The sequence below is a fragment of the Gymnoscopelus microlampas genome (assembly GCF_963454915.1).
Source record: "Gymnoscopelus microlampas genome assembly, chromosome: 24".
Classification (NCBI taxonomy): Eukaryota; Metazoa; Chordata; class Actinopteri; order Myctophiformes; family Myctophidae; genus Gymnoscopelus; species Gymnoscopelus microlampas.
The window spans coordinates 4,445,365-4,462,734 of NC_139961.1; the positions used below are offsets into that span (position 1 = coordinate 4,445,365).

The 17,370-nt window shown below is 41.0% G+C and overlaps 1 protein-coding gene across 2 annotated transcripts; it reads right to left on the reverse strand.

The window, feature by feature from the left end:
• Positions 1-967: 967 nt before the first annotated feature.
• chst10 (carbohydrate sulfotransferase 10) lies at positions 968-15,589 on the reverse strand. 2 transcript variants are annotated; one of them, XM_084051314.1, is made up of 6 exons: positions 15,429-15,589; positions 11,639-11,765; positions 10,706-10,824; positions 8,128-8,365; positions 5,097-5,202; positions 968-1,578 (listed from the first exon to the last, which is right to left on the reverse strand). In XM_084051314.1, the coding sequence occupies exons 2-6, from the start codon at positions 11,742-11,744 to the stop codon at positions 978-980; spliced, it is 1,170 nt and encodes a 389-aa protein (XP_083907440.1). In that variant the 5' UTR covers positions 11,745-11,765; positions 15,429-15,589; the 3' UTR covers positions 968-977. The 2 variants fall into 2 exon arrangements, with proteins under 2 accessions (XP_083907440.1, XP_083907439.1); XM_084051313.1 differs by having other exon boundaries at positions 10,709-10,824; positions 15,429-15,549.
• Between the last annotated feature and the right edge of the window lie 1,781 nt (positions 15,590-17,370).

A 17,370-nucleotide genomic window follows, 5' to 3' on the forward strand; every position in this document is an offset into this window, starting at 1 on the left:
ACACACCACATAAATAAGGCTCTATAGTATCCACCCCCCCCCCCCCCCAACAACCGACCGGCCCCGGGTTCAAACCCGACCCGAGGCGCTTCATGTCATCCCCCCTCTCTCTCTCTCTCTCTCTCTCTCTCTCTCTCTCTCTCTCAGAGGAGTGTATAAATCAGGCTTTTAGTCGACTAATACTGCACTGCTTCATCTGAGTGAACGGAACACTGACTGATGTAAGAGGTATGTTAAACGCACTGGACTTGAGATGGGAGTGTTTGACTGTAGGTGGCTGTAGTTTACATTATTATTATTATTATTATTCACTCCTTCCTTAGGGTTAGGGTTGGCATCCTTTAGGATTTTAACCATTCCGGTTCCTTCAACGATTCACTCTCTTAAAAAGGGATAGTTCACCCCCAAAATGACTTTTTTTCTCTATGGATTAGTCACCCCATGGAGAACCGCTGCCTACCGGTCCACTGGTCATCAAATCATTGTTTTAGGATTGAGACAAAAACAGAAAAATATCCATGAATTCAAGTCTCCATGGGGTGACTAATCCATAGAAAAAAAAATGTTTTTTTTTTGGGTGAACTATCCCTTTAACGGCCCCATTCCAAAAACGGTTTCCATTAACAATTCCTGTAGGGGGGGGGGGGTTTCCAAATGGACCCTTAGAGGTCTGTAACTCTGAGAGTGTAACAAATGGAACCAAACGGACCCGTACGGGTCCGTTTGGTTCCATTTGTTACACTCTCAGAGTTAATGGAGGTACAAAGTTTGAGAACCACTCAACCAGCTCTGACGGTGTGCAGATAGAACCCGGTTCCGGAAAAACGCGGTTTCAAAACGTGACGGAACCGATTCCTTGGTTTCCTCAATGTTGGAATCCGGGTTTTCCTCCTTCCGGTTCCTCCGGATCCCCAACCCCCCCCTACCCCCCTACCCCCCCCCCCCCCCCCCTATAATCCTCGGGGTCAGTCAGTCAGTCAGTCCAGCAGGAAGTCGGGGCTCGGGTAGCCGAACAGGTTAAAGTCGCCCCGGTAGCGGGCGTAGAGGCGCCGCGCGTCCCGCCGGCTCACGCCGGCGAAGTAGCGCTCCACCTTGGTCCGGTTGTAGCGCGTGATGCCCGGCGGGATGGCCGGGTAGGACACCAGGCCCTCGATGCCCGCCGCCGCCAGGATGTAGGGCGCGTCGCGCTCCAGCGTCTCGTGGTGGCCCACCACGCTGTAGCGGATCTCGCAGGGCGCGCACAGCTCGGCGTACGTCACCCAGTGGATGACGTGCTCGCCGAACTGCCGGTCCATGCGCTGCCGGCCCTCGGCCGCGTCGCCCAGGTAGCGCACGAAGTCCTCGAACCGCAGGCCGGGGCCGGGGCCCGGGCCGTCCCCGCCGTCGTGATTGGAGGAGGAGGAGGCGGCGGCGAGGTCGCGGTGCTTGGCCTTGCGGTACTTGCGGATGATGGACGGGGCGATGTCGTGCTTGTACCACGGCTCGAAGCGCGGGTTCTTCACGAACTTGTCCTTGAAGGCGGAGATGAGGCGCTCGAAGGGGTCCCGCACGATGAAGAACTTGAAGTAGGTGTGCAGTCTGTAAGGGCGAGGCGGGGGGGGGGGGGGGGGGGGGGGGCACACAGAGAGGGGGTTGTGAGACTCAGTTAATGCATGGGGGGGGAGGTAAAGCTCAATCAGCCCGTAGCACTAGACCTAGCCTTGACGACCTTGACTAAGGCTAAAATGTAACTTAGATAGCATGTTATATAGACAGACAGATGGTCATTGTTGACCTGGCATCCTATAGTGTGTATAGAGCGTCGCAGTTCCCGCCCACTTCCTGGTGCCGGAAGTAAATACTCAATGCATTTTTCCCATTGACTTTTACAAAGATATTTATATAAATTAATTTAAGCCTAGAATCAAGCTATCCAGGATCCTGGTGAATCATGACCATAAAACGTTTGATTCTGTGAAAAAACGTTTTTGAAAACGGCAAAACAAAGGGTATTTATTAAATAGTATATCATATCATTAAATATAAAATAAAAAAAAATCACAGAAAAAAAGGTTTTATGGTCATGATTCACCAGGATCCTGGATGGCTTGATTCTAGGCTTAAATTGATTGATATAAATATTTTTGTAAAAGTCAATGGGAAAAATGCATCGAGTATTTACTTCCGGCACCAGGAAGTGGGCGGGAACTGCGACGCTCTATAGTTTCAATGTACAGGCTGATGATTGGTTCTTGGTTTACGTATGTATTACTTTATTATCAGATTACTATTTCTATGCATTTGATGTATTATGATGTATTATCTTGTGTCCTTGCTTACTGTAAGTCGCTCTGGATTAAGAGCGTCTGCTAAATGCCTAAACTGTAAACTGTAATCAGTAAGTAGATTAATTAGTAGTAATTAGTGCTTTATAGCAGTGGTTCTCAACCTGTGACGCAGGTGACAGTAAAGTGACCATTTAATGACCCAAAGAAAGAAGAAGAAATTAAATGAAAAAAAGGCCATTACTGCATCGAAAGTAATCAACAAACTATACTATAAAACTTGGTCAAACATTGGCCAAATTGTCAAATAATAATCGTGAAAATAGCAGATCTACAAGCTCACAACGGCTCGCAGCGCGAGGCGTTGTGAGCTTGTAGATCTGCTATTTTCACAATATTTATCTGTGGAACTGGAGTCAAACTAAATGTAATGCCTCAACTCGAACAATTCCAAGTGCTTATCAGGGTGGGGGGGTCCCCAGTTCAAATATGATTATTTTGGGGGGGTCGCGGCCAGAAAAGGTTGAGAAACAATGCTTTGCAGTAACTCTGACAATAAGATTAAGAATCATCATCATCAGGATTTTTAAATGGCTTTTTCAGGTAATAAGATTAATAGGATTATTAAAGGAGCATTTCACCAATCTTCAACCTATCCATCTTCATATAACTGGTACCATTTCATTTCGGTCTACTTGGTCTGTGTCTCAGATTAATAGTATAGTAGTGTATAGTTCAGAAACCTGCCAGTGACATTATCTATATTTTGTCACTTCAAACCAGATTTAAAACATGACTTTTTATCAATGCAAGAGCAATGGCTTCCAATTACATGAAGATAAGGTTGAAAGTGGATGAAGTGTTCCTTTAAGAAGAAGAATCATCATCAGGATTTATAAGGTAATAAAATGAATCATCATCAGGATTTATAAGGTAATAAAATGAATAAGATGTTTTTAGTATAATCATCATCTTCATCAGTATTTATAAAGGTAATAAAATTGAGAATAATCATCATCTTCATTAGGATGTTGAAGAGGTTTTCAGGTTAACGTACTGTACTGTACTGTACAACAAGCACATGGAAGACGTTCCATTCCACAGCCCAGAAGCCATCCATCCTAAAATACACTGAACAGTTTATCAACTAGATGAGTCAATGTAAAATACACTGAACAGTTTATCAACTAGATGAGTCAATGTAAAATACACTGAACAGTTCATCAACTAGATGAGTCAATGTAAAATACACTGATCGGTTTATCAACTAGATGAGTCAATGTAAAATACACTGAACAGTTCATCAACTAGATGAGTCAATGTAAAATACACTGAACAGTTTATCAACTAGATGAGTCAATGTAAAATACACTGAACAGTTTATCAACTAGATGAGTCAATGTAAAATACACTGAACAGTTTATCAACTAGATGAGTCAATGTAAAATACACTGAACAGTTCATCAACTAGATGAGTCAATGTAAAATGCACTGAACAGTTCATCAACTAGATGAGTCAAGACAGGGTTAAGCAAATATCACTGGGATCGGTATTTAACCCATTAAGACCGGGAACGCATCTGTGTCACTTTAAGATTCCTTTGGCTATACAAAAATAGCAGATCTACAAGCTCTTTGCAAAGATCTTTGAATATAAATGGTCCGCGGACAAACACATATCATTTTGGGGGTCCTTGACATAAAAAAAGTTTGAGAACCACTGATATAATAGCATCATAAGTTTAAAAAAAAACTGACATTTGTAGAATCCCCCAGAAGCAAAGATTTGAGTTACAAATGTTTGCTTTATAAAATATACATATTCAAAGATGTGCACCGATTTTCACGATTTTTTCAAAAACAACAGATCTACCCATGAGCTTGTATATCTGCTATTTTTTTTATAGGCAAAGAAATCTAAAATGACACAGATGCGTTCCCGGTGTTAATGGGTTAAGATAGTCAAAGAGACGGTGCCCTCAATACCCTCATACCTGACTAACTACTTCTGTAAAGTGAGTGACACTCACAGCCACACCAGTAGAGGGAGCATGATCTGTTAACACCCATCTATAGAACAAACATGGGAACGTTCTCATTCTACTACTCTGACACCAACATGTTGAATGTCTTGACATCATCCATTAAAGCATTGGTTCTCAAAGTGGGGTCCGGGGACCCCCAGGGGTCCGTGGGGGCGTTCCAGGGGGTCCCCAGCAAAATGTGTTAATATAGCATCACAATAATTTTAACCACTTTAACCTTTTATACTTTGGGCTATTCAAAAATAGCAGATATACAAGCTCATGGCGCGGCACCGAGTGCCGCGCCATGAGCTTGTAGATCCGCTATCTTTGAAAAAATCATGAAGACGTGTGCAAATCTTTGAATATATATATTTTTTAAAGCGAACATTTGAAACTCAAATCTTTGCTTCTGGGGGACCTTGGAACGAAATATTTGAGATGGGGGTCCACGGCCAAATACATGTCATTTTGGGGGTCCTTGACATGAGAAAGTTTGAGAACCGGTGCATTAAAGGATGTGTAACACTGGTTTCTTTCACAATTGGCCTGAAAAATAATCTACCAGGAGACCATAAGGGGAGGTATATGTAATTTCCCCCCATCTCTTCTGTACATCTCTTCTGTTTATCTCTTCTGTACAAAATAGTGTTTTGTATTTGTATGTATTTGTGTGTAAAGGTGTTATGTTACTGAATTGAATACATAGGACCACAATGGAAAGAAGTATCCATGACTTTTTTGTGTTTCCTTTTAGCCTTAATGTTAATGGGGTGGGGTGGGGTGGGGTGGGGTCTCAGAACCAGACCTTTCAGTGATGTCCTGGGGGCTGAAGGACGAGAGGCGAGGCAGGCCGTTCTTGTCGTGGTCGTGGACCAGGTTCTCTGGGATCTCCTCCACCGTGGAGTACTCTCCTGGTGGCACAGTGGTCAACAGTGATCAGGTTATTATAATAACTCTCCTGGTGGCACAGTGGTCAACAGTGATCAGGTTATTATTATAATAACTCTCCTGGTGGCACAGTGGTCAACAGTTATTAGGCTATTGTCATTTATTTCTATCTTCTCCGCAAAAAAAAAAAGGTTTGGCACCTAACTACTACTAATGCTTTAACGTTTGAACAAAAACATTTAGTTTAAATCAAGTAATCACTTATAGCACGTTTAAGTCAAATCACTGATATTACTGGATCAAGGCAGTGAATAGACGCCTTTATGTGAGAACCTGTTTGAGCAGGTATGTGTGGTCTGTTTGCCATTGCTCAGGGCTGTTTGCAACCCTTTCCTCAATAAACACACATTTGTCTTTAAACACATAATATGTGTGTAAAGAAAAATGTGTGTTTATTGAGGAAAGGGTGTTTGTGTGTGTGTGTACATAATATGTACACACATGATAAAAACAAATAAAACCACTCTGGGCTGTCACCATTAGAATAAATACATAAAGCCATCAAACTACACAAATGACCCTGTATTTTTCTGTATTTTGCTGGATGATGTAATTACCTCAACAACATACTCTAGATTCAAACCTGTTAGGTACCATGGCTGTTTTTTGGGGATCTTCTGTTTGACATAGATCTTTATCTCACAATCTTCAAATGTCCAAATTAAGTAACACACTGAAGCTACTAAGACTGCACACCCATCTCATTTTCAAGTTTGCACCATACACCATCGCACCATTCATACACTATATCAGGGGTCTTCAACAGGGGGTCCGGGACCCCTAGGGGGTCCTCAGAGTTACTTCAGGGGGTCCGCATAATCTTTGTGATAGGATATATATTCTTTACATTAACCACTTGAACCCTAGCATCTCTATTCTGATGAACATTAGCCGAAAATAGCAGATCTACAAGCTCACAACACCTCGCGCTGCGAGGCGTTGTGAGCTTGTAGATCGGCTATTTTCGGCAAAGAGGTTTGGTGTCGAGGGCAACGGAAGCAAATCAAGTACCAAGTATTTAATGTTTAAGTGGTTAAATGTCTGAAATGAACAAAATATATTCATTTACACAGCACTGATGATAGTCAATGAAGCTATCTATGAAATCTATGAAAAAGTTGAATCTGCAACACAATTGTATGCAATGTATGGGGGTCCCTGCTTCGTCTCTCTCTCAGCTAGGGGGTCCTTGGGCTGAGAACGTTGAAGACCCCTGCACTACATCAACCAAACCAGTCAATCAGTCGGTCTGACTTTTAACTGACTGTTGGTACAGTTCCTTGTGCAGTTAACAAAGTCTCACAATATTTAAAAAAGAAACCTATATAATTCAAGTAATAGCAAAAGGAAAGTTAAAGGTAGGGTAATAATTTGCGTTGGTTAAAATAAGTGTTAAATAGCTCTATATTGTGATAGTACTCATTGCTATAGAGTGTTTGTTCAGTAAAAGGAGTCTCCTTGTCTCTCCAGTTCTTTATTAAACAGAAAATGCATTTTCGTTTCAGTTTCAGTTTCATTTCCAATTGTATCCAACCAGGACAGAGAACTCAATCAGGATATAGATTAAACAAGTGAAATTGGAAGTGATGACACTAAGAAATGAGCAGACAAAGCTTAAAAATGGGTACTTTCTCCTGATTGGCTGAGATTTTGACACCTACCGAAAAATGTATTTTCTGTTTATTAAAGATCTGGAGAGACGGGGAGACATCTGTTACTGAACAAACACTCTATAGCAATGATTACAATCAGAATATAGCATTTTAACAAAATACTTTTTGTTTTAACCAAAAAATATCACTTACCCTACCTTTAAATAAATATAAAGTTAAATGCTACTGTATTTAACCACTTATAACCTGGCAGCCCTATTTTGCTCATGTCAATGTATAGGTCAACATTTTCAAAAGAGTTTCCAAAACGTTCCCAAAAGTAGCTACATTAGCCGATATATATATCATCACATACATCATATCATACTTTAAAGAATGGTATAGTATACTACATGCACGTTAAGAGCGGAAACATGACGTGAACACATTTTGAAACATGTGCTGTAGTTTAATATCGTCCAACAACATAATGGTCATGTTTGTGTAAGGCTGTATTGTATGTATTTATTCTAATGCTCATGTGACAGCCCGAATGGTTTTATTTGCACCTGTTAATGTATGTATTTCTGTTTCAAGACATAATGTGTTTATGTAGGCCAGGGGAAAGGGTTGCAAATAGACATTTATGTTCAGGCATTCCGGGCTATTTGACTCTCTAACTAACAGAGTATTTCTACATTGCAGTATCGATACTTTTACTTAAAGATGGAGTGCCATGATATTTTTCAACCCTAAAACCTGATCATAAGGTATTATTATTATGTAAGGATTTTTTTCAAAAAAAAAAAGTGTACAGAAATTGTTAAAAAAAAATGTTTTTATGTGGACACGCCTCCAGTTCATTAAGTATGCCTGGTTCTCACCTTAGCACCTCCTCCACCACCTTAGCACCACCCACCTGTCCTAGTCCCTCCTCCTCCTCATGCCCACACCTGTTGTGCTGATAATGAGGGGGAGGGTATGTTTTTTGGCGGCTCTGTGATGTCACTATGCCCCTGTTTTTGGATTGGCACGTTTGACTCTCAAGGTTTCAGCCTCCAGGAAAAAACTCCAAATAGTCAGAGAAGACATGAAACACCATAAAACCACCAGCGGGGGCCTTAATGAAGTTCTATCAACCTCATAGACACAAGAAAAACAGAAAAAGTGCAAAAACATGGCACCACCTCTTTAAGTAAAAAAAAAAGTGAGTAGTACTTTTTCCACCACTCTCACTATAGTGTGGTGGCCCGTGTGAAACGCAGCGCTGAGGTCTGTAGTGACGGGGACACTCACCGTTGAGCACGATGAGGACCTTCTTCCACTGGGTGTTCCCCACCTTGGGCGTCTGGCAGAAGAGGATCTTGTGTTTGTCGGACACAAAGATGCGGTCCAGGACGAACCGGCTGATGGAGACGTGCGTGAGGTTCCTGAGCGTGGCGTTCTCCTGGCACACGGCCGCGAGCAGCTCCATCCGCCGCTCCGTCACCCACTGCCAGTCTGAGGGCGTCGGTGCCGCCGCCGCGGGCGGAAGCTAAGCACGCACACGCACGCACACACAGACACACACACACACACACACACACACACACACACACACACACACACACACACACACACACACACACACACACACACACACACACACACGCACACAGACACACACAGACACACACACAGTAAATGTGACATGTGTGACTTTTAAAGATGCTCTAGAACAGTGGTTCTCAAACCTTTCAGGCCTTGAACCCCCAAAATAATCGTATTTGAACCGAGGACCGCCTTTAACTCATCTAGTGCCACAATCCGTCAAATCCGTCACGTGGCCTGACGCCCCGTGCGCCACAATCCGTCAAATCCGTCATTAAAAAAAAATATTTTAAGTCAATTTTTTTTTGAAAAACATGTTCAGAACCCAAGATATGATGATTTGAAGATTTGCTGCTCCATCCACTCCTTGTTTAACCTATAACTTAAAAAGGCTGTATCTCGCTTCCTAAGCACTTTTTTTTTTACAATGAATTTTGGCTGTGGCACTCAGAGCCAAAATTCCATAAATAAGCTTGGCACTGAATGAGTTAATAGTATAGCTTGTTGATTACTTTTGACTCTTTTTTTTTTCGTTTTAAAAAGGTCTTAAAAGTCCATAAATTGTCACTTTATAAATGCACAGATACCCTGTATACACTTATACTGTATGTTGGTTTGTTTACTGTTGAGTGAGAAAACAATGTTGCACATTAAGCTAATCATCTGGGGACCCCCAAACTCATTTGTGGACCCGCCTGGGGGGTCAAGACCCAAAGTTTGGACCCCCACTTTACTATGCATTAGGCCACAGACCCCCACAACTCTGAGAGTGTACAAATGGACACTCCATCTGAACCAATTGGACCCGTAAAAAAGGGCGTATTTTGGTTCCATTCGTTCACCCTCAGAGTTAGCAGTAATTTAGCCGAGGACCCCCTGGAACGCTCCTCAAGGACCCCCTTTTAAAAGCTGGATGTATTATTTTGATTCTTCATCTACTGTACATATAAATGTTATCACAGAATGTAATAGTTTATTTTCTCTCTTGATTGATTGTATCAACCAAACTAATCCTGGTCTCCCTATTCTAATGCGTGTCATTAAATGTCTCAATGTAAATGAATGAATGTATGAATAGAAATTGTGATAATAGCAGATCTACACGCTAACGCTGTGACGTGTTACAGCAGCTTGTAGATCGGCTATTTTGTCTCTTTGGTGTACGGTGAAGTATACTATATACTATGTGTAACCTCGGTCCCAGCCTCACTTATCTGCGAAAAGAAGAGCCTGGTCACGACCTAAGGCAGCGAGTGTCTAGGAAGTCCTGAGTGGACAAGTTTCCGTTTCCCCCGGAAACAATATTTTTTGACCAATCACAACACTCGTTTCATTCACGGAGAATGTTAACAGATTTGTAAAGCATTAACGTCATTTCCTTGGGCGGTACTTCCGCCAAATCCAACCATTTCCGGTTGTCAACTTCCTAGACAACCAACAGCCCAGGTCTTGCCCAGGGTGTACTATGTGTGGTTTTAGCCCATTAAGACCTGAGGCCGATTCTACAATGCTTTCTAATTCAGTAGTTCTCAAACGTTTTTGTGCCAAGGACCCCCAAAATGATACGGATTTGGCCGCGGCGCCGACCCCCCTATTTGAAAAGGTTTTGTGCCAGGGAAGATTTGTTCAAACTTCGTTTAAAAATTCCAAAATTATTCCCAAAAAACAATCTAGATTTCAATACACTTTAAAAAATAGCAGATGTACGCAGCGCATATATATGTATATTGCTATACATATATATATATCCTAATATACAATAGAGAGTCGCGCGCATGCGTGGCTGTTTGTGCGTCTGCCTCTCCAAGCTATTTGTCTGTCTATCGGGGTCTCCAACAAGTTAGGTTGGGAACCCGAGTGGAGCCGACCGAAACGGGACGGCCGCCATTGAAATTCTGTCCGCTGTTTTCGTCTCTCTTTTAAAACTTCAAAACGCTCTCAAACTTATTTTTTGAGGCACATCATTTACTTTTAAGATATCGATCGGATATAATTTAGTTGTTTAACTTCATATATGTGGTCAATTAATCATGACAGAGCCTATTTAAAAATAAAAATTCAGAGAACCGGCAGGGGCGGGCAGTGACACGCATTGTATCAGAATAAAGCAACCTATTTTCGGCATGGCCCTTTCAAAAGTCCCCTTGCGTCACATTGCTCTGACACGGAGGGACCAACAAACACAAAGCCCCCGCGCAGCGGATAGAACGGCCCTGAACCTCTAGTATAGCTACAATCTAAAATGACACAGATGCTTTCCCAGTTTGAATGGGTTCATTCATACCACACGTGAAGGCTTGGGGTCCGGCCTGTCCGGCCGGGCCGGCTCGTCCACAGCCTCAGACCGGGCTCCCTGAGCGCCTGGCTCTGTCCAGCTGTGGGCGTCCGTCTTCTCTCCATAGTCTGGAAGGAAAACAACACGTTTTAGGAGCGAGCGGTCATCTTTACCCCGGCAGATGTCAAAGGGTCACGTTTAGGGGTGCAACAGTTACAACAAGGAGAGATCCAGTCATATTAGGTGTTTTCTTTGATGTGTCGCCAATCACTCACCAACATACCAGGGGCAGTTGACTTTTTTCAAAGAAGCCCCGGTTGTCCATTGTGGAGACCCCTTCCACTGGCATACTGGAGTACTGTGTAACGACGAAAATCGCCTATTTTAGCAGCTCCAAAGTTCGTTTTATTATGCAGTGTCAGGACACTGCATAATGTGAATTAGTGGGGGAAAAAAAGAACTTTGCTAAAATAGGCGATTTTCGTTAGTACTCCATTATGCCAGTGGAAGGGGTCTCCAGAAAATCATTCATCATTAAAAGAAAATCATTCATTTTTATAAAACAGGTGATTTTTAAAAACAGCCCATCTACAAGCTCACAAAGTGTCATGCTTTGGCTATTGTCACCGTTCTACAACTTAGTATAAAATGGGGATCAAGCTGTCAAACTAATAAATTCAGTCGATTATAACCGACTACCGTAGATCAATGTCAATACGTTCATGTAAAAAATATAAATACATTATTTCTCGATCTTAATTATTTGTTTAAGTGAAAAAGTCATCCATAGAACAATCTTTAAGAAGAGAGATGCAGGAGGTCAGCTAACTTACTATCTGCTGCTCTGAAGTTGATGAACTTGACTTACTATCTGCTGCTCTGAAGTTGATGAACGAACGTGACTTACTATCTGCTGCTCTGAAGTTGATGAACGTGACTTACTATCTGCTGCTCTGAAGTTGATGAACTTGCTGGCGAACATGAGGATGAGCAGCACCCATCCACAAGCCCCCAACAGCAGCCAGTGGTGCCGCATGGTACTGCACATCAGCCTGCTGCCATGGAAACCCTGCAACATAAACATAAACAAACATAAACACAAACATAGTGGTGCACATCAGCCTGATGCCATGGAAACCCTGCAACATAAACATAAACAAACATAAACACAAACATAGTGGTGCACATCAGCCTGCTGCCATGGAACATACTGCCTAGTAGCTCTGGTCCATAGCCTAGAAGGAGTTCTCCTTAAGGCTATGGGAAAACTTCCATTGACTGTATCTGTAGGTGGCGCAGCGGAGTAACTAAATAATGTTTTCTTTCCGGTGAAATATTTTACATTTTTGCCAAATAGTGTATTTTAGACGTGAGGTGGGGGGCTCAGAGTGTTAACACTTAGTAGAGTTGGCTTTCAACTCCATAAAACCCTCTTTGTTTTGGTGAGTAGCTAAAGAATATTTTTTATTTTTTACTGCAGACGAGAGGCTGTGCAGCCTGTGGTGCGCGCGCAAAGAATCCAAAGTCCCATAGCCTTAAAGGACGACTTCACCCATTTTCAACCTATGTTCATATAATTGGTCCTCACTAATACTCATGATAAAATGGTACCATTTTTTTCTACTCGGTCTGTGGACAGTCCAGAAACCCGTCTACCAGTGACATCATCATTAGGAAGGATTGTTTTTTCCAACAAGATTTCACTTTTTTTTGTAGATTAGATTTGTATTTAACGCGAGAACAATGGCTTCTATTAGCTTGGATTCCCCATCAATGATGTCACCGGTAGACTGGACTCTGAACTGTCCACAGCCCTCCTCTGAGACACAGACCAAGTAGATTTTTTTAAACCATTTTATCATGAGCATTAGTGAGGACCAACTACAGTATATGAAGATAGGTTGAAAATGGGGAGAACTTCTTCTAGGCTATGGACCAGAGCTAAGTGCCTAGTAACATACAAATATATAACCGCCTAGTAACATAGAAACATAATAAGCAACCACCTAGTAACAGAAATATATACAACCACCTAGTAACATAGTAACAAATAACCACCTAGTAACATATAGAGCTATAGCAACCACTAAACCACCTAGGAAGCAGATAGCTTGAGCTACAGAAAGCACGAGGAGTTGAGTATCAACCTGTTTACATTAATAGTTAGTCAGTTAGTTGTCGTTCTTTTTTTGTGACCAACCTTTTATTTGATCTTTTTTAAAACAGACATCTTTTTTCAGAGGTAAGAAAGAGACATGACATCACATCACTGTGTGGGCAAGCAGTTCATACACATTCCCACGGTGACAAACAAAAGTGTCTTTTCAGTACATAGATCGTCCGTCAGTATAGTCTGCCCGTTGGCAGCAGTTGTGACAGTCTCTTCCTCTGATCTGGCGGTCCTCTGGCTCTCTAACCCCCCTACCAGACCCCCGGGTTCGTAGACATTATAGCAGGGGTCTTCAACAGGGGGTCCGGGACCCCTAGGGGGTCCTCAGAGCTACTATAGGGGGTCCGCCAAATGTTTGTGTGATAGGATTTCGTTTTTTTTACATTAACCACTTGAACCCTAGATTTCCTTTTCTGAGGGGAACATTAGCTGAAAATAGCAGATCTACAAGCTCTCAACGCCTCGCGCTGCGAGGTGTTGAGAGCTTGTAGATCGGCTATTTTTGGCAAAGAGGCGTAGAGGGAAAAAAGAGCAGGCTAAGTAAAAAAAAAAAACGTAATATGAAACACAATTGTATGCAATATAGAGTAGGGGGTCCCTGGTTCATCTTTCTCTCAGCTAGGGGGTCCTTGGCCTGAAAACGTTGAAGACCCCTGCATTATAGGAAAGGTAAAACTATGATGTATACAATGCAAGTATATAATGCAATATTTTTTTAAGATAATGCAATGAAATGAAAAACAATAAAACAATAAAAAATAATTGTGTTTGTTAGATACCCTCTAATCTTGTTACAAAGTAAAAGGGGAAAAAACAACAAAAAACAACAACAGAGAAAACAGAAAAACAACATTATTTTTGTCTCAGATGTCAGTACAAGTGTTCAAACCTAGTGGAGTACTGATTTAACCTTCTGGGCCACAGTTAGTAATATTTGAATGGATTCTGTCCTTGCGCCCTGTGCTCTAGCACTGGATGCTTCTAATCTCAAGACTTAGAAGGACAGCTTCCAACGGTGAATATTGAGATTATGAGGTGGTTTCCATCTCATTACAAGCATTTTCTTTGCTGCCGTTAAACCGTCCAGAAACACCCTCTTTTTGTGAGGTGTTAATTTTAGAGATGAATCATCATTTAATAACAAAATGTGTGGCAAATAAGGTATATGTTTATCTCCGTTATATCAGTGAGAAATAATGCAACCTTGGCTCAAAAAGCTAGTGCTCCTGGACATTCCCACATCATATGTACATATGTTCCCATGGCTCTTTGCGGACATAGAGATAGAAGGAATCTTACAAGTACACAAAGCACACTTTTGAGGATTTTTTTTTACTTTACTGGAGTATTTCCATATTATTTCCCATTTTCAGTACTTTTACTTCTACTCCACTACATCTCAGGGGCAAATATGGTACTTTTACTCTACTACAATTATTTCAAAACTTTAGTTACTAGTTACTTTTCAGATATAAATTATTACATTATAAAACATACATCAACCTCATTAACCCTATTTTATACCTAGGCTATTTGAAAATAGCAGATCTACAAGCTCATAGCGAGTCACATTTCATGCCACGCTATGAGCTTGTTGATCAGCAATTTATGTATTTTTATCGTATGTTTTAAAGCTCGTATTTTTTTAACTCAAATCTTTGCTTCTGGGGGTCCCTGGAACAACATATTTTTTAGATGAAAAAGTACTCAACATTCTTTACTTAAGTAAAAGTATCATCAATACTGCAATGCAGAAACACTGTTACAAGTAAAAGTCTGGTAATCAAAATTTACTGGAGTAAAAGTAAAAGAACTCATTGTACAGAATGTCCCCTTTCACAAGTTATCATAATTATGTCTAAAATGTATTAAAAACATTTTATTTTAAATAGCAGATCTACAAGCTCACAGTGAGCTTGTAGATCTGCTATTTTCAGTTTAAGCTGAAGTGGTTAATGCATGTTTTATAATCAAAATCAAAATCTACTAAGTAACTAAAGTGTTCAAATAATTGTAGTGGAGTAAAAGTATACAATATTTGCCTCTGAGATGTAGTGGAGTAGAAGTAAAAGTACTGAAAACTGGAAATACTCCAGTCAAGTAAAAGATACCTCAAAACTGTACTAAATTAAATACAGTACTTGAGTAAATGTACTTAGTTACTTTCCACCACTGCCTACATAACATAAACATAGAGGGTTTCAGTGTTAGTTAGCTAATAGCTAGATGAAGCTGTGTGGTTGGTTAGGGTTAGGATCACTTTTACTGACATATAATAACTCATATAGTGGGGGGGTCCAGGGACCCCCTGGGTCCTTGGAAGGGGGTCCATAGATGGAGCCCTATGGTCTGTAACTCTGAGAGTGTGACAACGAATGGACAATAAAAAATAAAAGTTTGATGTTAAAACACACACACACACACACACACACACACACACACACACACACACACACACAGAATACATTTCTACACTGTTAGCTAGCCACACCTCTGTGTGTGTGTGTGTGTGTGTGTGTGTGTGTGTGTGTGTGTGTGTGTGTGTGTGTGTGTGTAACTCACCTCCTCATGTAGACTCAGAGCTGTGAAGTAAATGATGAAGAAGAAGAAGATGATGAAGAAGATGATGATGATGATGATGATGATGATGATGAAGATGAAGGGCTCAGCATCATGTCTGTTGTTAGCCTCTGTTAGCCTGTTAGCTGCTAGCCTGCGATCAGAGTTGCCAGATTCTGGGAGAGAGTCAAGCAAACCAGGGTCTCTATGAAAACAAGCCCTTCAAAAGGGTGTTGTTGCCAGATTGTGAGAGAGAAATAAGCGACCAGGAAATCTATGAAAACAAGTCCAAAAGGGTGTTGCCAGATTGTGTGAATAAGTAACCAGGACATCTAGGAAAACAAGCCCAAAAGAAGCAACTATATATAGGCCTAGGCCACATGAGCATTTTAAATATCATCGGCTAATTGAAAATAGCAGATCTCCACGTTGAGCTTGTAGATTGGCTATTTTCAAAATAATCTTGAAATAAAATGTGGAATATTTGAAATATATATTTTTTAAACATTCTAACAACACAAATGCTCCCCTGTGGCACAAAACATGTTCATGAAAATATTAGAGAACCACTGGTTTAAAATAATTATTTAAAAAATTGGAAACAAGCCCAAATAAACAACTACACTTTAGAAACAAACAAGTAAAAAAAAAACGCAACCATCAATATTTACAAGCAACTTTATAGAAAATGAAGCCCAAAGTCGCTCATAATATGCCGACATGGCAACCCTGTCTGTGATCAGCATCATGGTGTGTACTTTTACTACCAAATCAAACCACCGGCGCCCCCTAGCGTCCGACCATGGTGCCTACACGTACTGTATACAATGGAGCATGTGTGTAATATAATTATGACTGAATGTCAGTGTTGGAAAAAGTACTCAAATTTCTTACTTAAAGTACTCTGTTTAAGTACAAGTCCAGAATTCAAAATGTACTTGAATAAAAGAGCAAAATTATCGGCATCAAAATGTAGACTACTTTAAAAAACAAAAGTAGAAAGTAGTCATTATGCAGAATGTCCCAATTCACAAGTTCAAAATGTATAAAACATCTTTTGAAAATAGCAGATCTACAAGCTCACAACGTGTCGCACCGCGACACGTTGTGAGCTTGTAGATCTGCTATTTTCAAATGACCAAAATGTGTATAGGGCTGAAGTGTGTTAGATATTGCAATACAATAAAGCTTGTTCTTTTTTTTCCTCTTTCAATGATGGCTGCCATTTGTTAATTTAATGTTCAGTTATATATCTGTATCTTCTCACACTCACCACTGATTGTTCCACTTCTCAAACATTTTCACATCAATGACTCCTGGCAGAAAAAAAGACTTGTGCTCTAAATATACTTTTAAGGAAGATTCCTTATAGACTAAAATACGTTTTTCTTTTCATTTGAACATGCTCATAAGGTGCAAAAAAGTAGCAAATGTTTCGGTCAAAGGACCATCGTCAGTGCTATATCAAGGACCCCAAGATTGATTACATATTAGGCATCAGACCCCCATTTGAAAAGATGTAGTTTCAGGGACCCCATAAGGATTTTCTTTTCTTCTTTCTTTTGAACAGAACTTTACAACTGTTTAGGCTACTGTAGGTGGAGAGTGAAATCTAGGATCGGATACTGAATAGTCATTATACATTCATTCTAATGAAATTATTTTTCTCGTTTTGCCGGGGACCCCTAGAACCCTCTCAAGGGCCCCTGGGGGTCCTTGGACCCCACTTTGAGAACCACTGGAGAGACAGTGTGTCACACATTAAAATGCTGATTTCATGTAACAGAGTTACACATGTCCTACTGTACTCACACATGATGGCACCGTGGAATAAAGAATCGTCTGTTCCGCGTTGACACATGTTAATCGTGGGACAAATTACACATGCAGCACTTCAGATAACGTTGCCGTCAGGCGGAAACACAGTTCAAAACCCAGTTTTTCA

What these genes read in the sequence shown, in the direction of transcription:
- chst10 (XM_084051314.1), bottom strand. Translation starts at nt 11,744, where the DNA reads ATGTGCAGTACCATGCGGCACCACTGGCTGCTGTTGGGGGCTTGTGGA. An exon ending in CAACTTCAGAGCAGCAGATA is followed by an intron (nt 10,825 to 11,638) that starts GTAAGTCACGTT and finishes TTTTCCTTCCAG; the next exon opens with ACTATGGAGAGAAGACGGAC. An exon ending in ACCCCAAGCCTTCACGTGTG is followed by an intron (nt 8,366 to 10,705) that starts GTATGAATGAAC and finishes GTGCGTGCTTAG; the next exon opens with CTTCCGCCCGCGGCGGCGGC.